The 23,873-nt window shown below is 47.1% G+C and overlaps 5 protein-coding genes across 7 annotated transcripts in view; 3 read left to right on the top strand and 2 right to left on the bottom strand.

Moving 5' to 3' along the window:
- The window catches only part of LOC118506002 (dmX-like protein 2), a 20,226-nt gene extending 8,756 nt beyond the window's left edge, over positions 1–11,470 (top strand). For 2 of the 3 annotated variants that reach the window (XM_036042583.1, XM_036042586.1), the window contains 11 exons: positions 39–3,690; positions 3,766–3,882; positions 4,090–4,672; positions 4,752–4,851; positions 5,510–5,593; positions 8,112–8,381; positions 8,462–8,531; positions 8,612–8,686; positions 8,758–8,891; positions 8,960–9,043; positions 9,148–11,470. In XM_036042583.1, coding sequence (XP_035898476.1) covers positions 39–3,690; positions 3,766–3,882; positions 4,090–4,672; positions 4,752–4,851; positions 5,510–5,593; positions 8,112–8,381; positions 8,462–8,531; positions 8,612–8,686; positions 8,758–8,891; positions 8,960–9,043; positions 9,148–9,348 — 5,370 coding nt within the window. In that variant the 3' untranslated portion in view covers positions 9,349–11,470. The remainder of the gene's footprint in view (positions 1–38; positions 3,691–3,765; positions 3,883–4,089; positions 4,673–4,751; positions 4,852–5,509; positions 5,594–8,111; positions 8,382–8,461; positions 8,532–8,611; positions 8,687–8,757; positions 8,892–8,959; positions 9,044–9,147) is intronic. The other variant, XM_036042584.1, reaches the window with a different exon arrangement.
- Positions 11,416–15,092, bottom strand: LOC118506004 (RNA cytidine acetyltransferase). Its single transcript, XM_036042589.1, has 6 exons — positions 14,787–15,092; positions 13,629–14,727; positions 13,036–13,557; positions 12,438–12,960; positions 11,815–12,370; positions 11,416–11,734 (listed from the first exon to the last, which is right to left on the bottom strand). Exons 1-6 carry the CDS (start codon positions 14,987–14,989, stop codon positions 11,602–11,604), a joined length of 3,036 nt encoding a protein of 1,011 aa, XP_035898482.1. The 5' UTR covers positions 14,990–15,092; the 3' UTR covers positions 11,416–11,601.
- Positions 15,093–15,159: 67 nt separating this feature from the next.
- LOC118506005 (asparagine synthetase domain-containing protein CG17486) lies at positions 15,160–17,435 on the top strand. Its single transcript, XM_036042590.1, has 6 exons — positions 15,160–15,319; positions 15,383–15,791; positions 15,863–16,068; positions 16,143–16,564; positions 16,631–16,811; positions 16,875–17,435. The coding sequence occupies exons 1-6, from the start codon at positions 15,260–15,262 to the stop codon at positions 17,325–17,327; spliced, it is 1,731 nt and encodes a 576-aa protein (XP_035898483.1). The 5' UTR covers positions 15,160–15,259; the 3' UTR covers positions 17,328–17,435.
- Positions 17,436–17,706: 271 nt separating this feature from the next.
- On the top strand, positions 17,707–20,692 carry LOC118506012 (transcription initiation factor TFIID subunit 7). Its single transcript, XM_036042598.1, has 4 exons — positions 17,707–17,867; positions 17,934–18,149; positions 18,223–19,176; positions 19,242–20,692. The coding sequence occupies exons 1-4, from the start codon at positions 17,784–17,786 to the stop codon at positions 19,281–19,283; spliced, it is 1,296 nt and encodes a 431-aa protein (XP_035898491.1). The 5' UTR covers positions 17,707–17,783; the 3' UTR covers positions 19,284–20,692.
- On the bottom strand, positions 19,324–23,848 carry LOC118506016 (partitioning defective 6 homolog beta). Its single transcript, XM_036042602.1, has 5 exons — positions 23,042–23,848; positions 22,745–22,970; positions 21,942–22,069; positions 21,761–21,858; positions 19,324–21,677 (listed from the first exon to the last, which is right to left on the bottom strand). Exons 1-5 carry the CDS (start codon positions 23,102–23,104, stop codon positions 21,248–21,250), a joined length of 945 nt encoding a protein of 314 aa, XP_035898495.1. The 5' UTR covers positions 23,105–23,848; the 3' UTR covers positions 19,324–21,247.
- Positions 23,849–23,873: the final 25 nt, after the last annotated feature.

Consider the following 23,873-nt stretch of genomic DNA (forward strand, 5'->3'; position numbering starts at 1 on the left):
AGGCATAATAACTTATTCTTCCTCTCCAATGTTTGCAGGATTACAATGAACTGTTCGAAAGCAACACGGCGGACGAATCGCTTGACGATTTGCTGGACGATGAGAGTGGCGGTGGTGAGATGAACCGACACACCGATCGGCGGTCCTCGCTTCCCGAAAAACATTACCTGTCGCATTTTGGCCCCCGCCAGGGGCAACTGCTTTCGCGACTGCTGACGCACACCCATCTGCCCGGCCTGTCGTCGTTGGATCAGATGCATCTGCTTGCGCTGGCCGACACGGTGTCGACGTGCAACATCGATTTCGCGGAACGGTTCGCCATCGACGCAGCCAAAACAGCGATTGCGAAGGAAAATTTGACCGGTGTACCGAACACGGAAAGCGTGTCCACCGATTCGCTGGACGACTGTGGGCTTCGCTTTTTGCTGGCAATGAAGCACTACAACTATTTGCTGCGCTGCCTGCCAATTTCGCAGCGCCATTCGTTCCAGAGGCAAGGTGTCGGCACGTCCAACATCGTGTGGGCGTTCCATTCGGAGAGCGAGGAAGAGCTGCTCAATCTGATACCGTCGTACGTGAAAGGGCAGCCCAAGTGGCACGTGCTGAAGGAGCTCGGTGTGGGGTGGTGGCTGCGCAACAACAACTTACTTCGCCAATGCATCGAACGGCTGGCGAAGGCCTCGTTCCAAGCGAATCAGGATCCGCTGGATGCTGCCATCTACTACATGGCGATGAAGAAAAAGTCCGTCGTTTGGGGACTGTTCCGGTCGAAAAGGGACGAAAAGATGACACAGTTCTTCGCAAACAACTTCACCGAGGATCGCTGGCGAAAGGCGGCGCTGAAGAATGCGTTCGCGCTGCTCGGGAAGCAACGGTTCGAGCACGCCGTCGCATTCTTTCTCCTTGCAAACTCGCTCAACGACGCACTGGAGGTTTGTTTGACAAAGTTAGAAGATTTGCAGCTGGCGCTTGTTATTACCAGATTATATGAAGGCGAGCATGATCCTACGCCACCCAGCTTCAAAAAGCTGCTGTACGAGGAGGTGCTGGGTTGCGATAAGAACGGCGAAAATCAGGACCTTAGCCGTGCGCATCCGGATCCGTTCCTGCGCTCGATGGCGCTGTGGATATTGAAGGACTACACCGGCAGCTTGAGCACGCTGTTGGACAGCCAGATCGGTAGCATGCATCCGCTGTTCGATGACGAAAGTGCCGCCCTGGGCCATGCATCCCATCATGACGCCGGCCACTCAACCAACCCGAACGTGTTCAACTTTTACGTGTACTTGCGCACGCACCCACTGCTCATAAGGCAGCACATTGCCTCGTCGGCGCAGGACAAGAAGCGGGCACAGGTCGTGATTGCCGGCTTTAGTTACGGCGGTGCCGATACCAGCACCGCGTCCAGCGCGCTAGCGACGGACAAACAGATTCAGCTGGAGGACTCGATAACACCGCTGGAGCGGCAGCTTTACTTTACCACTGCCCACGCACACTTTAAGGCCGGTTGCCCAGCGTTGGCGCTGGAGGTGTTGAGCAAACTGCCGACGAAGGTAATCGAGCAGGAGACGAGCAACGCGCAGAGTCCCGCCAGTGGACCGGATGGAAAGGTGCAGGAGCAAAGTACGCTTATTGCGACGGGCACATTAGATTGGAGCAGTAGTCAAACCAGTGGCAAAGAAACGGCCGCGTCGTTCGAGTGGGGCAGCAGCTTGGGTAACAGCACAGCCATGGACTGGGGCGCACCGGTGTCCTCGCAGCTGAATGGTGGCGACGATGAGTTTAAGATTGTCTGGGAAGATGATGGTGGGGCGGGCGAGGATGAAAGCAGCGATGATGATGGCGGTATACAGCTAAAGAAAAAACCGGAACCCGAAAGTCTCCCGCTCAGCAAGGAGAATGAAACGGCACTAGAAGACGACGGATCTGCTGGTGGTGGTGGTGGTGGTGGTGGCAGTCTGGACATAATGGCACAGCAGCTAAAGTTCATTGCCTGCTTGAAGATTCTGATGGAGGAGCTGTCGACGCTTGCCACGGGCTTCGAAGTGGACGGTGGCCAGTTACGGTATCAACTGTACGTGTGGTTGGAGCGCGAGGTGGAAGCATTGAAACAGCTGTGCAACTACAGTACGGGCGACTCGGAGAACACCGCCATCGAGGATACAACGGCGGCGGAAGCGGGCATGGATCGCGATACGCCCGTGCTGGCGAATAAATTCCCCCACGATAAGCCTACACTGCACGAGATCCTCATACAGGAGAAGCAAGATTTCGAAGCAAAAGTCCAGCGAGCGGCAAAGCGCAAACGATGGCTGAAGGCTAACGAAACGCTGCTCCGAACGTTGCTAAGCTACTGCTCCCTGCACGGCGCTAGTGGCGGTGGTTTGGCGTCCGTGCGGATGGAATTGGTGCTGCTGCTGCAAGAGCTGCAGCAGGAGAAAACGCAGCAACAGCTGCTGAGTCCGCTGCCGTTCCCGACTACGTTGCCACTGCTGAGTGCCTGCGTGGCGGGCAACAAAACCGTGATCGCCGACCCGTTGCGCTATCTGCAGTCGCACACGCACGATATGCTGCAGACGATGGTTAACATGCGCACGCCGCCACACATGAACCGTGCGTACACGTTCCCGAGCGGTATCTTCGTCCTGCGCGATCTGGCGGTGGCACTGTCGGCCTGCATCTATCAATCCCTGTGCGACTCGGATACGTTCAGCGTGAAGCAGTCGTCGTCGTCGATCGACGGTGGCAGCCAGGGTTGCCACAGTCCCGGCATGGAGACGATTGCAAAGCTGAACGCGAGCTGCCAGAGCACGCATCTGATGGCGAACGCAGCCGCGCACCAGCGGCGCCGCAAGTACTCGACCGATGAACCGCTGGCCGTCAGCACACCCCCATCCAAATGGCCCGGCGTAACCAATCTCCGGGCGCTGCTGGCACGCGAAAAGGACGAAGATACACCGCGGCTGAATGTGCTGCTGTGCGAATCGTTCGTGGCGGGCTATATGGCGCTGTTCGTGTACGCCCTCACCACCTGCGACAGCCACATACTGTATCGCCTGGCCGGGCAAAACTTCTCCGACAGCTCCTGGTCGACGTTGTTCGGCGGTGGTGTAAAGAAGTTGTTGCGCAAGGCTACGTCGCACGCACAAACGGCGCAAGCGGTGCAGGCACAGATGCAGCAGGAAGCGCTGGAGGCGGCGGGCGGCGAGACGGTCACCGGTGCGGAAGGCAGCGTTTGGGGTGCGGTCACCTCGCTGACGAAGCACCGTGTGAAGCTGAACATGAAGCTGCTCGGACCGTTCGCTGGTCCGCAGGGTGCGTCGAGCATGAAGGAAGACAAACCTACGTACCGGGAACAGTTTGTACCGCCGGAAATGTCCATGGTTTCGTACTTTCTCACCAAACCGATCCCGAAGGGATTGGGAGCGGACGAGGAAGAGTACGATTCGGCCGATTCGGCCGTGTCCGATCTAGACGACGAGGACGACGATGAGGACGTGTTTAACGATCCGCTCAACAACGACCCAAAAGCATCGCAAGTGTCGGCCGCCGTCAGAAAGCATCGGCTGGAGAATACCGAGCACTCGAATCCCAATTCGTACTCCTGGTGTATTATGCGCTACGCCTTGATACGGGTGGCACAAAATCAGCTGCAATCGTTTATTGCTATCGCTGGGATCGAAATGCAGGGTAGGTGCTAGCCGCGTCTTGCGGGGGCTTTTTTTTTAAGTCCAACAAAAATTCACTCCCTTTTTTGTGCTTTAGAACTTCCTGTCAGCAGTCCGTTAGTGCACGGCATACTGCGGACACTATCATCGTGGCAGGACTTGCTAAAGGAGGAGTTGGAAAATCGTGGGCCCGCTTCAGTAGATTACATTCCAGGTATGTTACTTGCTGCAATCGGTGGTCGAGTCGACCGGCGGGGTTCAAATCCCCTATCCAACTGCGATGTATCATCAAGTCTCATCAAGCCAGAGAGGTCGTCAGGCCAATGGAGAAAACGAACAAGTCCCCATACCCAGCATACGTGGAGTAGTAGGACCCAATAGTAAGACATGTTTCACCCCCTTTCTCGTTCCGTTTTCCCAGGCTGCTTCATTGAATCCGAAGCGAAGGGTCCTGCCATTCACAAGTATCGATCGCTGCTGGAACGTTCCAATACGCCCTTCAGCCCATGCTTATCGGCATCAGCACCGGCTAGACGACTGTGGAACTATCTGGTGCGCATTGAGTCCGTGCAGGAAATTTTCATACGTGCCGTGTTTGGCAAGAAAAAATCGTCCGCCAACGCGCCGTTCGAATCTGCCGTAGGTGCAGCAGGATCGGCTTCTGCCTCGATCAATGATGCCGGCACGCCTCTCGGTTACGAGCACAATGGCGGCAGCGCAGCCGGCACTACTCACCACCAGCCGCACAATCCAAACATTCCCGAACCGGTGCGAATTATACACAAGGACCAGGAGCAAATATCGGCCTTCTGTCTCAACCTGGTAAATCCGGGCCTGCTGGCGCTCGCAACACCCAGGGAGGTGCAGGAGATGGATATATCGCTGCTGCTCGAGTCGCCCAACTGGATGGAGGACGAGTGCGAGATGGACATTATGAATCTGTCCAAGGACATTGAATCGCTTGCATCGAGCAGCTTTCTCGTCATTCAAACTGCTACCGATAAGTAAGCGCTAGCAAACACCACCGAATCCCTCGGGGAATGGCTGGTTGAATAATGTACTCTCTGCAACGATCTCTTTCAGACATCTGCTTAACCAAAACATCAGCAGCGCTCAGAACTATGGTGCACCGTCGAGTCCCCAGCCTGGCATTGCAGGACAATCAGGACGTGGAGCTTCCGTGGTATGTATCATGCTGTGGGGGGGAGGCGAATGTTGGAAATTTGTCTAACGTGTACCACTGTGTGCAAGTTATTGTCGCTACAGTGCTCGTGTGCGTGTGTGTGTGCGCGTTTAATAAGAAGCAAAGCATCGAAACATGTACAAATTATTTTTACATACCACGTGGGGGTTTATGGATAACAGTAGCTTTCTGTTTTTCGTCCTGCTCTTAACCACGTCTCGTCTCGTCCTTACAGCATTTGTTTTTGTTGTTCTTTACCTAACACTGTTTTGCCACAGAAAACTCCTTTAAAAACATGCGTTTTATCACACAAAATAAGCAAATGAAGTAAATGCTTAGCAGAACAACATTCCGTATTGTGGATCGACCGATGTGAATTCTGATTTTTTTTTTCTTTCAATAGTCAGATAAATTAGCAATTAAAACCTAAAACAATACGCCTAAAACAATACAAATTTTCTCTCCCTTCTTATTCTATTCTGCCCTTTCGCGGATTTGTTGCTCGGCTTTCTACGGGCAATAAAACATCCCTCATTCATAAATGGAAAAATTGGCATACCGTGGGCAAATGTTTCGCAACTAACCATCCACTCGAATCACACTGCTGGCCACCACATTACTACTCGATCGGTTTGGTCGCACGATGCAATGCGTGCAGATCAAAGGAGCCACATTCCCCGGTAGTCAGTGTCCGCGGTTCTGCAAGCTGGTTATCGATCGTTCCAAACATTTACTGAAACCGGTACATTCTTTACCTAAAGTATATACCATTTTTTAGTAGAGCTATTTTCTTAAACGAACGATTTGCTGTTCCCTTTTTTCTTTTCTTTTTGGTATTTATTCCTTGCGGCAAGTCGATTTTTTTTTTTGTTTTGCCAAACTCGCACATTGTTTGTTCGTTGTTGCTTTACCCTGTTACAAATAGCTTCACGTTTAGGTGATTATTATAGCGAATAGATTGCTTTTATATATTGGGTCGTTGTTTCTTTTTTTTTTTTGTTCATCATAAACTATTTCACGGGCACTCACTTTTCGCTACTGAGTTACCTTAAATTAAGGTTAAAAGTTAAGCAAACATGTGAGAAATCGTTGTAATAATGATTTATAATAATTAAAAATAATAAATAATAAAATACTTACAGTAAAAAGTCTGAAAAATTGGCTAAAGCCTGAATCTATGCCCCCCACTCACGGGCACTCATTTTTTGCAATCGAGTTACGCAAAAAGGTATCTTTTTCAGACTTTTTGCTTTAATTATTTATTTCTTAATAATTATTATTATAAATTATTATAACAACATTTTTTGGCTAAAGTCTGGATAGATGCCCCGCACTCACGGGCACTCACTTTTCGCTACTGAGTTACCTCAAATTTAGGTTAAAAGTTAAGCAAACATGTGAGAAATCGCTGTACTAATGATTTATAATAATTAAAAATAATAAATAATAAAATACTTACAGTAAAAAGTCTGAAAAATAGGCTAAAGCCTGTATAAATGCCCCCCACTCACGGGCACTCATGTTTGCAAGTGAGATACGCAAAAGGGTATCTTTTTCAGACTTTTTGCTCTAATTGCTTATTTATTTATTATCTATAATTATTATAAATTATTATTACAACAATTTTTGGCTAAAGTCTGAATAGATCAACCCCCCACTCATGGGCACTCACTATTGCTAGTGAGTTACGCCAAAGTGTATCTTTTTCAGACTGTTTGCTATAATTATTTATTTATTATTTATAATTATTATAAATTATTATTACAACAATTTTTGGCTAAAGTCTGAATACATCAACCCCCCACTCATGGGTACTCACTTTTCGCTACTGAGTTACCTTAAATTAAGGTAAAAGTTAAGCAAAAATTTTAAAAATTGTTGTATTTATTTATTTATAATTCCAGTATTACGGCATGACGCCGTATTGTTAAAAATTGTTGTAATATCTATTTAAAATAATTATAAATAATAAATATATAAATAATTATAGTAAAAAGTCTGAAAAATAGGCTAAAGCCTGAATAAATGCCCCCCACTCACGGGCACTCATGTTTGCAACCGAGTTACGCAAAAAGGTATCTTTTTCAGACTTTTTGCACTAATTATTTATTTCTTAACAATTATTATTATTATAAATTATTATTACAACAATTTTTGGCTAAAGTCTGAATAGATGCCCCGCACTCACGGGCACTCACTTTTCGCTACTGAGTTACCTTAAATTAAGGTTAAAAGTTAAGCAAAAATGTGAGAAATCGTTGTAATAATTATTTATAATAATTAAAAATAATAAATAATAAAACACTTACAGTATAAAGTCTGAAAAATAGGCTAAAGCCTGAATAAATGCCCCCCACTCACGGGGTTTGCATGTGCATGTTTGCAAGTGAGATACGCCAAAGTGTATTTTTTTCAGACTTTTTGCTGTAATTATTTATTTATTTATTATTTATAATTATTATAAATTATTATTACAACAATTTTTGTCAAATTCTGAATAGATGCCCCCCCCCCCCACTCACGGCACTCACTTTTCGCTACTGAGTTACCTTAAATTTAAGTCAAAATTAAGCAAAAGTGTCAAAAATTGTTGTAATAATAATTTGACTAAAGTCTGAATAGATGTCCCCCCCCCCACTCACGGCACTCACTTTTCGCTACTGAGTTACCTTAAATTTAGGTAAAAGTTAAGCAAAAATGTGAGAAATCTTTGTAATAATTATTTATAATAATTAAAAATAATAAATAAATAAATACTTACAGTAAAAAGTCTGAAAAATATACCATTTTGGGTAACTCAGTTGCAAAAATGAGTGTCCGTGAGTGGGGGAGGGGGAAGGGCATCTATTAAGACTTTAGCCCAATTTTTAACACTTTTACTTAACTTTTACCTAAATTTAAAGTAACTCAGCAGCGAAAAGTGAGTGCCGTGAGTGGGGGAGGGCATCTTAGCCTTAGCCTTTTCATGTATGTTATTTATGATCATGCATTGAACACATTTTCTTTCTTTTTTTTGCATATTTTCTTTTACTTTGATAAAAAATATCATTGCATTACATGTAAAAAAAATATAATTATCTAAGCTTCATACATTGAAGCGGAAAACTTGTGTTTTGTTTGCTGTTGTCCAATTGTTGTGTTTTATCGTAACCTTCGCACGTTATCGTCAAGTATCATTTACAAGCAAATAGTTTTTGCGTACGGGACAATGTTAACACTCTTTACCCCTTTTTACCACTTCCGCAATTTCCAAACCTCAGGTGCTGAAGCATAAAGTTGATAACATTAAACGTATGAGTGCACATCCGCTGATGCCACTGTACCTTACCGGCGGACAGGACGGTTCGGTGCAGATGTGGGAGTGGGGCCATCAGCAGGTGGTCTGCACACCCCGCTCACCGGGCACGTTTGCCAAGGTGACTCGCTGTCGGTTTTCGCAGCACGGCAACAAGTTTGGCATTGCCGATGGCGACGGTAACCTGAGCCTGTGGCAGGTGGGCCTAGCAAGCCAAAACAATCGACCGTTCTTCGTAAGTATATGCTAAAACGTAGACCAACAGGATATGCTATCAAATTCGGCATTTTGATTCTGTTCCATTTTCCCCCACAGACGTATCAATGCCATAATAAAGGAATCACAGATTTCGTGTTTCTCGGATCGTGCAGTTTGGTGGCAACAGGTTAGAGTTCCTTTTATTTGATTATTCAACAAAAAAGCCGTTTTTTAAATGCTTTATTAACCTCCCTCCTCGTTCTACAGCTGGTCACAGTTCGGAAAGCAAAAACGTAGCTATATGGGATACGCTTTTACCACAGAAGAAAGCTCTGGTAGCTGGTAAGTGTTGGGTTTTCTGCGCACCACACCGGTGAAGGAGGTTTGCTTATGCTTTTACCCCCCATTTCTAGCCTTTACATGCCATGATCAAGGTGCATCTAGTCTAGCGTATGCTCCGCAGCACCAGCTGCTTATTTCGGCCGGCAAGAAAGGCGATGTGAGCATTTTCGATGTTCGCCAACGTATCCTGAGACATCGGTTCCAGGTACATAAATACAGCGCCAATTTGTTATATTGTTATAGTTAATTCTCACATTCTTGTTTTGCTTACAGGCACATGAACATCCAATCAAATGTTTGGCCATCGATCCGAACGAGGAACAGTTTGTAACCGGCTCGGCTGATGGTGATATTAAGGTAAGGTCGCATTAAAACTGATATCAAGCTATATACAGCTAGCTAAACTAAACACTTCTTTTTCGTTGTTGAACGATTTCACCACGCTTACAAACACACGAAAGGTTTGGGGCCTGTCGGTGCATACCCAGCTGTACAGCTTCATGGGAGAGCATGCCCGGAGCAGCTTTTTCAAGCACATCGGTCAAGGCGTTACCCAGCTGCAAATCGATCAGGGAGGGCGCCTGTTTTCGTGCGGTGCCGACGGTTCGATGAAGGTGCGGCAGCTGCCGGACCGTGAACCGATTGTTCATTCACTGTACTAATCTAAATTTGCTCCCAGACGTGTACGAATTTTCAACGAGTCACGCAAGCCATTCGCGAGAACGGTAATAGGGAAAGGAAAACAAACTAAAAGTAGTAGTGAAGCGATGAGAGTCCTTAGAGATGCATTACGAGTATTAAACGAATGAAATGATGGGGCAGGCAATTGAACATGGGAAAACCCTAAACCAATAATTGGGCTGTTGACGTCGTACAACCCACAGGATTCGCAGTTCGAACCACACCTCATTAGTAGGCAGAGTTAGAGGGCAAGCGTTTATGATGATGTTGTTGTTTTTATTCCGAAAGCTTTTAAACATAATTTAGCTCCCGTATATATGTATCTGACCTTTGTTTTCTTAGCTTGATCGACCTAACGCGTTGGGCGACCCCGCATCTTTAGCATCGCAAAACTATAGATTGAAAGTAAGCGCAGCAGAATGTGACTGACCGATAGCGGGTGGAGTGTTACAATGATGAAGTAAAACAATACGACACCATACATTTAAATTATTCAACCGAGGTGCGTGTGTGTACTCTACGCTCATGCACTTGATTGTGAGGATATTGAACCGAACAGTAATGATGATGATCACAACAGCTAGGATTGCAACATACCGCAGACAATACCCATATTGAGGATGCTTATCGAAAGGATAATGTTATACCAAAAAGGTGGATCCATATAAAATTAAACTAAATTCCCCTCGCAAGTCCTCGTACACTATACATATATATATATATCTATTATAATCGAACACGTAGCGAATGGGGTAGCTTCTTCGGGACTAGTAACGGACTCACGTGAATCGAATCGGCAACGCGGCGGAACTGTAGACAGTAAGCAGTTGTTAGGAGTACTTTCGCAGCTACTGACGGTCACGTCGGAACACGTTCGTGTACTACTTGCGTGCTGTTATTATAAAACAAACCCTACAGTCAGATAGAGCGTGGCGCAACTGTGTATGAAATGGAAAGAGGATAGGGTGTATGTACAATGTTAAGCTAAATAGTTAGCACCGATAATCGATTAGTATTTAGCAGAATCAGTTGCAATTTCCTTGAGTATTTCTTCCTGTACGAGTTCATCACTGTATTGCTGTTAATATTTTATCGTTCAAAAAGGGTGCTGTTGTTTGCAGCCGGGAGGGTCAACTGTGCGTTACGCTGGATAGTTTAATGCTCTGGGATTTATTTCATATAATGTTTCCTTTCTGTTTCCTTCCAACTAGCAAATGATTTGCTCTTCAATGTTGCATTGAATGTTTTAATTACTGATACTACTCTCAAAGCCGATAACCGTTTCAGACCGATGCTCTAATTGAATTTAAACAAAACAAAGTTACATAAATTCCGCCCGCGAACGAAACCGGGGACGGTGGGGCCGGTTTATTGTTAAACATGAACTCTATTGTTACTCTTGATCTATCCTACACTAACGTAATATTAAACTGTAACTGTGGCGAAAAGGGCAACATTGATATACAGCAACAACGCGTACAGTGCGCAACATTTCTCGTTCAACACCGACACTCTAAATAAAAATTTAAAACTACATACTCACCCACACACGATATGATACAAACTCTGATCGGGAAGAACGCAATATAGAATGTTTTAATGAGCAAATGATGTATGAGTAATGCAACAGACAAATAAACGAAACATAGCAGCAGCACATGTGTAACAGGGGTACCACGTACGAACAGTAGAACTCAATTAGTATTGCGCAGAGGCAACACACGTTAACTGATGTGTAAGATATGGTTAAAACCAAACACACAACCATCCAAACACCACCATTTCCATTTTCCAACCACAACACAGTGTACGCGTAGCTACCTGTGGCTAGATTTGCTTATTGGTTTGTTAAGCCTAATAGGTCAAGTTCTTTTGTTGATTTGTTCGCCTTACTAGAAGAATTGTCACATTCAACTAGCAACTGATATGTGTAATACGTAAGCTCACACACAGAGCCATGCATGCATACGATCCGAGGATAAGGCTATGTTGTAGGGAAGAATTGTTTTCTTGTTTTTCCTGTGTAGGGGTACTGTTGACAATTATCCTGCTTTTTGCTTTATTTATTTCCTTGTCAATAAATGTTACAAACATGCTAGCTAAGCATTGACGTTTTTCTTTCTCTGCACCATGTTTAGCTAAAAGCCCACTAAATTGAATTTAAATCTAGCAATATATTTCCCTTACAGTATGTAGCTGTTTCGAACGCTGTAGATTAGCATTATATAGCTTTCCTAAACCATACTATTGCGCGCCTTTTGCTTCTTGCCGAATTTGGCTTTCTTCTTTTGCGGGCGCGTACCATCATCACCCGCACCGGACGACATGTTGGAATCGTCGACAGACTCATTAAGACGCTTTTCACCACTGTAAAGAAGGAAAAACCGAGATAGAGAGAGAGAGAGAGTTATGCATACCGTTAACCAACAACCGTTCCCAATTACTACCTTTTGATGGAGACTATCGTCGATTTGCTGGCCGCTAGCACTTTGCTCCATTCTTCGTCCGTTCCCTTGATTGCGTACTGCTCAAGGTTAAGTTTCTTCAGCTTGGTCAACTCCTGCTTCTGCTGCTTTTTCAGCGTTCTAACATCTTCCGCCAGCTCTTCGTTGAGGCTCTGCGGCAACGGAACCAAATGCTGTCCCATGTTCAGCTCGCTCGCCTTTGTCATACCGCCCTCGATCGTGCGCTCCATCGTGCGCAGTATGTAGTTGGTAAGCTTTTTCATGCAGTCGTAAAACTTTGCCAGCACCTGATTGCTGGGCATGTTCAACTCTTCCATCATACCGTCGATGGACTTGTGCTGCAGCCCGCAACCCAGCAGTATCGCTTTGTGAAGCGTTTCGAGGTGGGAACCGGCCATCTTGTCTTGAAAGTACAGCGACGCCAGATCCGTCGTCAGATCCCAGATCAGTTTGTACTCCACCTGGTTGTTGATGTACATCTCCAATCGCTGTACGTCGTGCGGGAGAAACATTTCGTCGATGGTGGTTTGCGTTAAGGCTGCAATAGGAAACGAATTAGGTGAGCGCTCTCGTTAGCAGCTAACGCACACTAACGCATCTCTTACCTTTGCCCTCCACCTTAACCGCCTTATTTTCCAGCAAAGAAAGTGCCATACTGGTAGGAAACTTGTTGAATGCCTTGCCGAGCAATTTCAGAACGCGCCGACGGAAATCGGCAAAGTAGTGGTTCAGCCATTCGTTCGTCTCAACTCGCTCGACGCTGGAGCTGATCGGACAGAGCATGATGCACGAGTGCTCTCCGGTAAGTTCATTTTCCTTCTGGCTTAGGTACACGGGCACAAACTTTTGGCTCTTCCAAAAGCGCAACAGCTCGCCCGTTAGACCGAACGAAGTGCCCAGGTAGTCGAGCATTTCGGGTCTGCGCTCGGAGAGCGATTTGAGCAGTGTGGGAATTTTTTTCCTCGGTGCTATCACCTCTTTCAGCAAATCAACTTCCTCATCATCGATCGTTTCGATGCCATCATCGTCGTTTTCCTGCTCATCGTCGAAACCGTTCGATGTGTCGATCGGAAATCTTCCTTCGTAGTAAAGTTTCAACTGGTTCAGTGCACGCTTTCCGTAGCCCATCTGGAGAGAGAAAGAAAAATAGTGACCATTAGCCAATTTTCCTGCTCCTGAAAGCAACGCAATCCGCCTACTTACCCGCTGATAGTTTGGATGCGTTGCAATGCGCACGATACGCGCCCCGGACAGCTTTGGAAACTCATGATCACCAAACTGTTCCGTTATGTTCCACGGGATTAAATCGCCCGAAGCTTTCATGCCTCGCACAAGCGAGTTCTGCACCGTTTGTGAGGAAATTTCTCCCTCGAGGCACACCTGAATCACGACCAGTATTTCGGGCAGCTGATTTTTCTTCACAATCGGACCCAAAAGGCAGAACAAATGATGGGCCGGTGCATCGCTCATCATCTGCAAATCGTTCGGACTGTTTTTGTAGTGCGACGATACGCAAATCGAAACGATGCGCTGCAGAAACGTTTCGGCCGCTCGGTGGTAGGAAAACAGGGCGTCTCTGTTCACGTAATACAGCTGACACTCGTCCGGCGGTGGGCAGCCGGAATTTAAATTCTGCACAATCTTAGCATCAAGACACAGCAGCGATGTAAGCCACGTTTCGACGGGATCACCGGGACTGTAGCGGATGGATTCTTCCAGCGTAATCTGAGGACAACAAAAAGGAAAAAACATAATAATAGGCTGTACGAAAAGTAAGCTATTTCTCATTCACTCACCGGCAGTGGCGCATTGTTTTCCTTTTGTAGTTGCGATAGCAGCTTCAAGCTAAGCGATCGTCCTGTTCCTTCATACCCGTTGATAGTAGAGGCCATAAACACCAGGTACGAACCGAGCATGGCTTTCACCATCGGTAGCGGGATGGCGGCCGCTTCGTCGATAATCAACAGATCAGCCGCATTCAGCAGATGTGCGTCCGACGGGGAAATGTACTGGATCGTTTGCCGGTTGTTGCGTGTCACATTGATGCGTATGATCGCTTTGTTAAAGTTCGGATTCGTCGAGCGTATGATCGTGTAGTCGGTGTGCTCCTGGTACTCGAGCACGTCGAACCCTTTCAGTATGAACTCGAACAGAGTGATCAAATTTTCCGGCGATGGCGAAGTTACGTACACATTGACGTACCCGAACGCAATCGAACCGGCAATCGCGAGACCCATGGCGGCCGACTTTCCACGACCACGGCCCGCAGTCAGCGACGTTGGCGGTTTCAGCTGCTTTTCCGCTAGCGCATCGATGAATTGGGCCACGGCTTTCGCCTGGTCGTACGTACGGCACAGATTCACCAACGGTCCCGCCGGTGGCGCATCGGACAGACTTTCCTTCAGCTCGGCCAGCTGCTCGCTTTGATCGTGCTCAATGGCGGCAACGTCGATCGGTTTCACATCGGCCGTGCGGGATGATAGCGGGAGCACGGTTAGATCATCGTTCACCAACAGACACCGAGAGCAGTCGGCTAGCGAAAGAATCAGGCGCTCGTTGAAGCGACACGTCACGTTCTGGTGTGCTTCCGTGCGGTAGCGTTTGTGCACGTCCATGCTCATGGTGTAGAGCTGCTTCAGGGAGGAGATCGTTTTGAGCAGCAAAATGATCAAGCCACCGCCTTCCACCGTTTCGATCGTCCGTGCCAAAAGGTTGGGTGTGAGGGCTTCGAAATCTTGCAATACACACACACCGTACGTTTTGCCAAGGATGGTATGCGTGTCCTTGTAGTACCTGCCATGGATGGTGGTAGCTACACGAAACGCGTCGAACAAATCCGACTCGTTGATGTCGATCTTGCCGGCCTGGATCTTCTTCGCTCGCTTTTTACCATGGCTGAAAGGGAGAGGTCGTTAGCTATTGTGCGCTCAACGATTAACCGATGCTCTAGTTACTTGGAGATGGCTTCATCCTTATTCTTGTAGCACCACAGCACCGGCGGCCGTGCCTTAACCGATGCCTTGGTCAGGATGTCGTACAGAATGGGCACCTGATCGCGAGCTTTGTTGCCAACGATGACGAACATCGTGCGATGGCCCAGCTTCACCCCATTTTCGATCATCACGCGGATACGGTTATCTATCTTCTTTTTTACCATTTTGCCCGGTAAATGCGTAAATTCGTTGAATTACTACGATACCACGCCGGTTTCACGTGGGACTCCTTTTCAAAACAAATGCGGCCCTCAGTTTGACAGATACAGGGTGGCTCATCGGAAAATGCGCAAGCGATTGACAGTGCATCGAGTTCGTCGATTGTTTTGAAACTCGACATTTCTTGATCGAGTCGACGAACGGGGAAGGTGTGCAAACAAACGTAAACAAATGGAATGTGAGCGCGTGTGCCCAAATCCGGCCGGCCCTCTACGATGTGTGGAATATTTTGCTACATCTGCCTTACCAACAACTCCGCTGATGGTGAAGAAACAGTAGGTGCAGCAGTGCGGTCGAGTGTAGCGCTTAAATTAATCACGCTCGTCGATTTTTTTTAGTTGCAATCGTGTAGAAACGTTCTGAAAAACCGGGGCCCCAACCATGAGTCCACAGTGTGGCATGAATCGAGGGTACTCTTTTACGGATCTGTCCTATGGCATCAGGGAGCATCGCTGTGCGCACAACCTATCGAAACTGATCAAACGGTGCTGGTATTCAATGGGGACGTATTCCAGCCTAGGGAAGACGTGAGCAAGAGCGATACATTATGGCTCCTAGAAAGAATAGAGTCCTGCCGCAACGAGGCCGATCTGTTCCATCTCTTCGCTTGCCTGCGTGGTCCGTACAGTGTAATTTTTCTAAGGAAGGAAGAAAACCGTCTTTACTTCGCTCGTGATGCTGTTGGTAGAAATTCTTTGCTCTTCGGGAGAACTCGCAACGGAAATGTCTTCATTTCAAGTGCTGGTGGTAAAGTTGTGCGCTGGCAATATACTGCTGTTTATAGAATTTTTATTAAAATCCCCTGCTTATCGTCTCAGGAAACGCTGCTTCCAGTATCGTCCACGAACTTCCACCGAATGGAGTTTACTTTATCGATTTAGATATGGCAAGCGAACCGGATTCGGTTACCCTCCTTCCTTGGACGGATGATTGTACGCAGCTAGAGCAGATTTTCTGCAATAAAATAACGATTCGACCCAATGTTCAATTAAAAGATTATCCAGTGCAAATGGATAGTTTTCAGGTACGGCTTTCAACCGATATGCTTACAGAAGCAGCAGTTGTTCACCATTACTAAATATGTACATTCCTTTTTAGCACCATTTCAATTTTCATACCCTGCTTGCAAATGAATCATCCACGGAAGGAGACATTTTTGACCGTCTCCTCCGGCACCCTGAAATTAAAAATTTGTGCAATCAATTACTTTGTACTTTGCGCGAATCAGTCTCGGAGCGCATTGTCAACACCAGACAGCACTGTAAAATGTGTTTAGAAACGCAAGAAGCTTGTTCCCATGCCAAAATCGGCGTATTATTTTCAGGAGGTATAGACTGTACAATTCTAGCTCTGTTGGCAGACGAATTCGTACCGCCCAACTGTCCGATCGAGCTGTTAAATGTCGCGTTTGAAAAGGTAAACCGTTCGAATGTAAAGCTGCCACAAATTGACTGGAACGTACCTGATCGAGTGACTGGACACGCTTCTCTGGACGAGTTGCGCCGTTTACGGCCAAATCGGTAATTATATTCGCAACTCAAACTAAAAACCATCAACTAATCGGGTTCATTATCACGATCCCGCAGGACATGGCAGTTTGTAGAGATAAATGTTACACGGAGCGAATTGAACGAGAAGAGAAACACTATTGCCAATCTCGTGTTTCCTCTACGGAATGTTTTGGACGAATCGTTGGGCGCTGCGCTATGGTTTGCTTCGAATGGAACTGGACAGAAAAACGGTGCATCTTACAGCAGTACTTGTCGTGTACGTTATGCAGACAGTGCGAAATAGTTGTATCTAATTGAATACTTCCACTTCCTACTGCAGGTTCTATTGTTGGGATCTGGTGCCGACGAGCTGTTTGGGGGATACACTAGACACAAGGCTGCATTCGAACGAAACAGCTCTGGTGCACCACCGGAAGATTCATACCGCAAAGCGTATGCAGCGCTGGAAGAGGAATTAAATTTAGATTGGAGGCGCTTGCCAAGCAGGAACTTGGCACGGGATGATCGAGTGATAAGTGACAATGGCGTGACACCTAGAGCTCCTTATCTGCAAGAAGATTTCATCGCGTTGGTTCGTTCATTGAAAGCTTACCAACGGTGTTACCATCCGTTGGGGCCGGGGATTGGCGACAAACTTATGTTGCGATTGTGTGCCTATCAACTCGGTTTGACTCAAGCATGTATGTTACGGAAACGTGCTTTACAGTTCGGTTCGCGGATAGCAGACCGAAAGCAAAATGCATCCGATCGTTCGACTTATTTGGAAGATTGATAATGCTGAGCAGGGCAGTAGTTTATCATACCGCATGATTATTCTTTACAATAGAGGAATAAATCTACTGTTTGACCCATTTTGAACTGTGCATGGGAGATATATTAAGAAATTCGTTAATTATTTAAAATAATATTAAAATCGGTAAGAAACATTCTACGTCCCGGTTGTAGATTTAACTGAATTTTCCATAATAAGTTTAATTACAACACAGAATATAACAAAAAAGATTTAAATTAAAATACATCCCTTCCCTGATTGCTTTAACGGCATTGTGCGTCACTTTTAAACCTTGTTTTGTCTTCCACGCGACTGCCAATGATAGTGCGATGATTTATGTTGTATGTCACTTGGGCACAGCTCTATCTATACATCTTGGTTACAATTTGTAAACAGGCAAAATCATACGTGCAAGTTTATGTGGAACGCATCAAGCCTCCCAACAATTCAGTAAAAATGCCAGATAAACCCGTGAAACAGGATAGCAAGAAGGACGATGGAGCAGAACTGGAAACGCAGATTATCATGCGTATGCCCAAGGTTGTATTTAGATAAAAAGCCCGTTTGTTGAGCGTTGTTTTGAGCACGCTGTTTGTCGTCACGCAGGAACCAGCAGCCGCGCTGCGCGAAGCGATACAAAGCGGTGCCAATAATCTGAAGGACCGACTGTTCATACGGTTGGAAAATGAGCTGCGATATGGCGAAGTCCGGTTTGACCATTGGTTGCTGCACGCAAAGGTGGTTGATCTTCCCACCATAATAGAGTCGTTGAAAACAATCGACTCGAAGAATTTCTACAAAACTGCGGACATATGCCAGATGGTATGTAGGCGCTTGTCTCTGCAGACGATCCATTTGGATTTATTAAAAAATCAAACAATTTGTTTCATCTTAGATGATTTGCAAGGAGGAGCCCGAGCAGCAATCAGCCGAAGAGGAATCGCCAAACAAGAACAAGAAAAAAGACCCCAACAAAGTGGACAAAAAGTACCTGTGGCCGCACGGGGTGACGCCGCCCTGCAAAAATATAAGGAAGCGCCGGTTCCGCAAAACGCTCAAGAAGAAATACGTCGAAGCACCGGAGATCGAGAAGGAGGTGAAGCGTTTGCTGCGGGTCGACAATGAAGCGGTCAATGTGAAGTGGGAGCTGATCACCGAGGACGAGGATCCGAACAAACCTTCGCCAGGATCGGGCACCGAGACGGGAGCACCGAACAAGAGCCCCTCGAAGAACACGAAAAAAGGGGACCACCACAACAAGGACGTCGGGGAGCACGATATCTTCGGGGAGGAAGTGTCCGATTCGGACGAGGAAGATAACCCGATCAACAAGAACATCGACATCGACGAGAGCAGCCGACTGTCGGCGGAAGCCGACGATAGCCGGCTGTCCGATTCGAGCTCGTACCAGGGCACGCAGCAGCAGAGCGAACGGAACCCGGCGCTGGAGTTTAACAAAAGCATGTTTAGCGGGGCTGGTTCGAGCGGCAGCGGTTACCGGGCGGCTCGTAGGCCCGACACCGCTGCCACCAGCAGTGCGGGCGGATCAAAGTCCATGTCGTTCTTTCACGGTGACAGCTCGCGGTTGGATTCCGACAACGATTCGTCCGACATGCCGCAATCCGGTGGGTACGGTAATAGCCAGCACAGTAACGCGAACAGTGCCACCGCCAGCAGCACGAACAACAACGCACGCATCTACGAGCTGCAGCGCCAGATCAGCGAGCTCAAGACGCAGCGCAATCAAAAGGAGCAGGAAATTCGCACGATCGAAAATCAAACTTTGCGCCAGCGTTTGCAGGACAAGCTGGACAGCTTGCTGATGGAGATTCACGACAAGGAGAAGGAGGTAACATTGAACGGTGGAGTCACACGAAAACGCGCTCATCGTAAACTTTTCATTCCACGTTTCAGATTCATGATCTCCAATCGGGCGAAAAGTATAATCTGGACTAATTCCACTCCACCAACAGGGAAACGATTCGAAGTCCCACGATTCATTCGTAAAAAGTTTATAATATATTTTTTTTCTTTGTAAACAGTTTTTAAGACCCTAACGTTTTATCTACGACCCTGGTGCACGGAATGTCTGTGTATGTGTGTTGAAAGTACGGGAATGTTTAGCGGTATGTATGTGTGGTCCTCTCTAGCTTTATTCGCTTCCTCAAACGACTGTTTGAACGCGCAGTTCGTTTGTAAGGCAATCGGGTATTTGTTTCTTGTTTTGTTTTCGATGGCCACGCACAATAACGTCCATCGCGTGAAGCTGCCGCCCGGTGTATGTTATGCTAAACTACGCTAGTGAGTATAGGTCACAAAAATTGGGTGATTCTTGCTCTTGTAATACCGAACAGTGGTGTTCGTTTTGCGTTGCAATATGCGTTCCGGGGCTCCGGTACTACCCCGGTGGCTCTCTTGCTCGCCTGTCTCGCTGTATTGTTCTATATAGCTAAGCGAATAATAACGAAAAAAAAAATACTGTGTAATAATGTTCGTGGAGCAAAACACCCGCCGAACAAGCTAGCCGATGGGGAAGGAAACGGAACGAGAACGGCTTGCAGGAATCGGCTTCTACAGTCGAGGGGGAGTTTGATAAAAGTATAGTAACGGCTATATAAACTTTGCACCACGCCGTGCCCCATCATTTCGTTTGCTTTCTCCGCCAACCATCTGATTATTACTCGCAGTTTTGCGTTTCGTACGTGTGTGAGTGGATGGATCCACCATTGGACCGGCGCGGACGGTGTACGTGACTTTGCCCTTTTTCCTACCCCGCAACTCTACCACCTCTCCTCGCTCTCCTCGCAGCCTTAAGTACATGTGCAACCCCTTTGCGCATTCCTTCACATATTTGGTATTGGATAGCAGCTAGCTGTTGTTAGTTTCGTTTTGTGTATGAAGTTGCCGACCCAGCTTGTGAACTGATTTTACCCGGGATGTTGCGATGTTGGACAATTTAGTCTGAAGCACACAGGGCTTATTATTGTGCACTTGTATAATTGACGGGCGAATTTCCTTCACCGGTTCCACTCTGAAACCCTTTTTTCCTACCTTTGCGCGGATCGTCGTTTTGTCTTTTTCGAGCCATTACTCCCATTTTATGACGATTGTACCGATCGCCGCCCGGTAAAAAGTGTCGTTTGCTTAGTGTTAAATGTATAATGAAGTACATCTGTTGACTTACAGCAAACGTGCTGTTTTGATTGAGTCGTAAGCTCTCTTATATGGGGGAGAGATATATATATATATGTGTTGCACCACTATCTCTCTGTCCTGTGTACGGAACGATTGTCCGTCAGACAGCTTAGAAAGGCACGGTATGCACACTACAACTTCAAATATACGGTTAAAATTTGTATCTCTTAGCTGCTGCTGTTGTTTGATGTTTTTAAGGCTTTATCACAATGTATCAACGACACACGTTTGCTGGAATTTTTTTACCCATTCCATAGACGATATCAAAACTGCAGTGTGTGTGTGTGTGTGTGTAGATCCTGAATTGGAATGTGTTTTGTTTTGCCTTTCACCGCTCTAGTGTCTTTCCGTTGCATTAAGTAATCGATCGATTTTAAGTATGTAACAAACGCTTTTCTTACGATCTTGTACGATTGTACCACCTTCAATATAACTCCAACCAAAAAGGCTATCGACTTCAACAGCGGATGATAACTGCCAGGCACTTTTTCTGTAGTTTTCCTGTTTCCACTAAAACTCCATGTGGCAGGTGACACTGAGAGAGAGCGAGCATAAGCCCTTCCCCCACAAATGCAATCATTACGGTACACGTTCTACTCTTTGTTTTCCCCCCCCCCCCCCGACCACGTAAAAAAAGCTCCAGATTTGGGCAGGATGCGGACGAGACAGGCACCGGAGACAGGCAGGTTGGAAAGTGTGTGGTATCGTAGATAAACCGGTTGTGCCTACAGATGCAACACGCCGTCCTTTTGCGAGATGAGATTGCTCTCCTCAAGCGTGACCGCTTCGATCAGATCGACCACCTCATCCTGGTCATCCTGGTCGTTTTCGTCCGAGCCCGTCGTGTGCTGCGACTGGTGCGACCCACCGGATAACTGACTATTGCGCGAGAACGATCCACGCCTCGGTGGAGCTAGCGTTCGCTGGTTGGCAGGTTTTACCGTGATAATAAGATTGGAGCTGTTCGCCACCATCATGTCCGTCACTTGATCGAGCGTTTTGCCGAGCACCTCGATACCGTTCACCTCCAGTACCTCATCGTTTACCGCCAGCAGGCCCGTACTTTCGGCCAGTCCGCCCGGTACGAGACGCGAAATAAATATGCCGGGCAGCTTCTCCAGCCCATTGGCAGTAACCCGCACCGACGTACCATCGCTGATGAGCCAAAAAGGAAGGTTTCATTATGTATCGAATCGAAAACAATGTACACACATCGTGCGGGAAGCGGGAAAGCTTACCGAATGTAGAATCCCAAAGGTTTTTCGCTGCCATGTTTCAGCAAACGTACCCGTCGGCATGTTTCGGGGACAATATCGACGTCGATGATAGCGGATACCTACAAGATAAAACATACCAATACGTGTCAATATACGAAGGACGAAGGAGCTGAAGGTGTTGTGTGTTTGGGTGTGCGCATACCTGCCGAAAATCGTGGGGATTAGATATCGCCAATCCTTTCGGCTTCACCGGAGTTTGTCCGAGAATGCTACTGATGAGATTTCTGGGTCGAATCGTACCGTACCCCGTTCGTTCCTCGATACTGTCACCTGTGTTTAGTTGAAAGAGAGGTAGATAAAGCTTTTGTAATTTAACTGATCAATGATGCTTCCCCACAACGAGCACGACATTAACTCGCTCCCGGCAGTATTTGATACATTACACAGCCCCACGCAACTGCGGAATGGGCGGAAGCGAGAGCAACAAAACTAATTAAGAAAAATAATAGCGGGATCAATCGGCCGACTGCCGCGATCCACATCGATGGTGCAGGGAGCACTTTTCGAAACGCACGAAACATACTTCGATTTACGATCGCAACCTGACCTCGATCGATAGCGAGCTTCGCTGCCGATGTGGGTGAGCGGGCAAGGCACGAACGGTGGTGGTGGTGGTGTACAGCGAATTGTGCGATACTGATAATCATCCCATCTTCCCCCCCGCCCCCACTCTTGCATTCGATCAATCAACCAGCTTCACTGGTACGCTAGCGCTAACGGTGCGCTAGCCGTAAGCGGAATGGCTTACGCATACCCGACCGACCAACACATGTGCATGAATCATTCCGGACGGCTAGTCGTTCGAAGGGCGTTCTTATCCGCCCCAAGTGTGTACAGTGTGACATTAGCCTAAGGTTGCAACTGTACGTCGATAGCTGCATTCAAGTGGAATTCATGCCTTCTTCCGGCCGCCTGCAAACCCCGTATCCTTCCCGCTTCCCGTACCTTTCTTCTGTATGATTACGCGCAGCAGGGGTCGGGCCGTCGTGAGGGCCCTGCCAAAGTTGTCGTCATTGTTGATCGGTAGCAAATCGTTGTCCCGCGGATCGATGTAGGAAACGAGGAGCTGGGAGCGGTCGAGCTTGTGTAGCCGTTCGATTAGCGACTGGAACTCTTCAAAGGAATGTTGCTCGGACCGTTTCACGGACCATCGCCGAAATTCCGCGTCGAACTGTGGCGAAAGAAAAGGCGAATTTAAAGTGATTTCCACGTATGGACGGGCTGCAATTTCCACCGATTTACCTTTGATTTAATTTCTACACGATCACTATCGATTTTCGGATGGGCTGTCTTGCTTTTCGACATTCTTCACTTATTTACAATCATTTAAATCGCAAATTAATAATTTAAAAACTTTATCCTATCACACACACACACACGCACACACAAACACAGGCACAACTGGACAACGAGAAGGAGCTCTATGTAAACGGGAACGGAAAACAATACTGTGTGGGCCCCGCGCTGTGCCTTTTTCCCGTTGGTTCACGACGATCGTGTATTTTTGCGATTTCTACTGCGAGATGTACATGGCCATCCGGGGTTTTCCACTATCTTCGCTCGGTTGCGGCCCTGGGGTTGGTGTCGCGACAGTACTAACAAGATCACGCAACAAAAAACGCCACCCGGATCGATCCGAACGTACCGATATCACGAGACGCACGGTGGAGAAACTTATGCAAAGTAGGCTACTCCTCTGATGGTGGTTGGATTTTTCTTGCTTTCTGCCTTCTCGCCGCCGAGCACGGTACCACACACGATAGTGGGAAACGTAGTGAAGTCACTCACAATCGCCGGGGGAGCACTTTCGCATTTCGGGCGCCTCGAGCGCACACAAATCTAGACATAAATTATCACAGTATCACTGCACCAGACACCGGAGGCGGACGCTCGAACGAAAAGGGTTATTAAGCACGTTCATAAGCGGAGCAGTTAAAAAATAATAAACGAAAAACAAGTTTCTCGCTGATAGAAAACACAAACGCGCTACTGCTGCTGCTGCTGCTGCTTCATTACACGGTTCGTCGCCGTTCTTTTTTCTTTTCTTTCTCCGCTCTTCTCAGCCAGCGCAAAC

This window comes from Anopheles stephensi, chromosome 2 (assembly GCF_013141755.1).
Source record: "Anopheles stephensi strain Indian chromosome 2, UCI_ANSTEP_V1.0, whole genome shotgun sequence".
In the NCBI taxonomy this organism is placed as follows: Eukaryota; Metazoa; Arthropoda; class Insecta; order Diptera; family Culicidae; genus Anopheles; species Anopheles stephensi.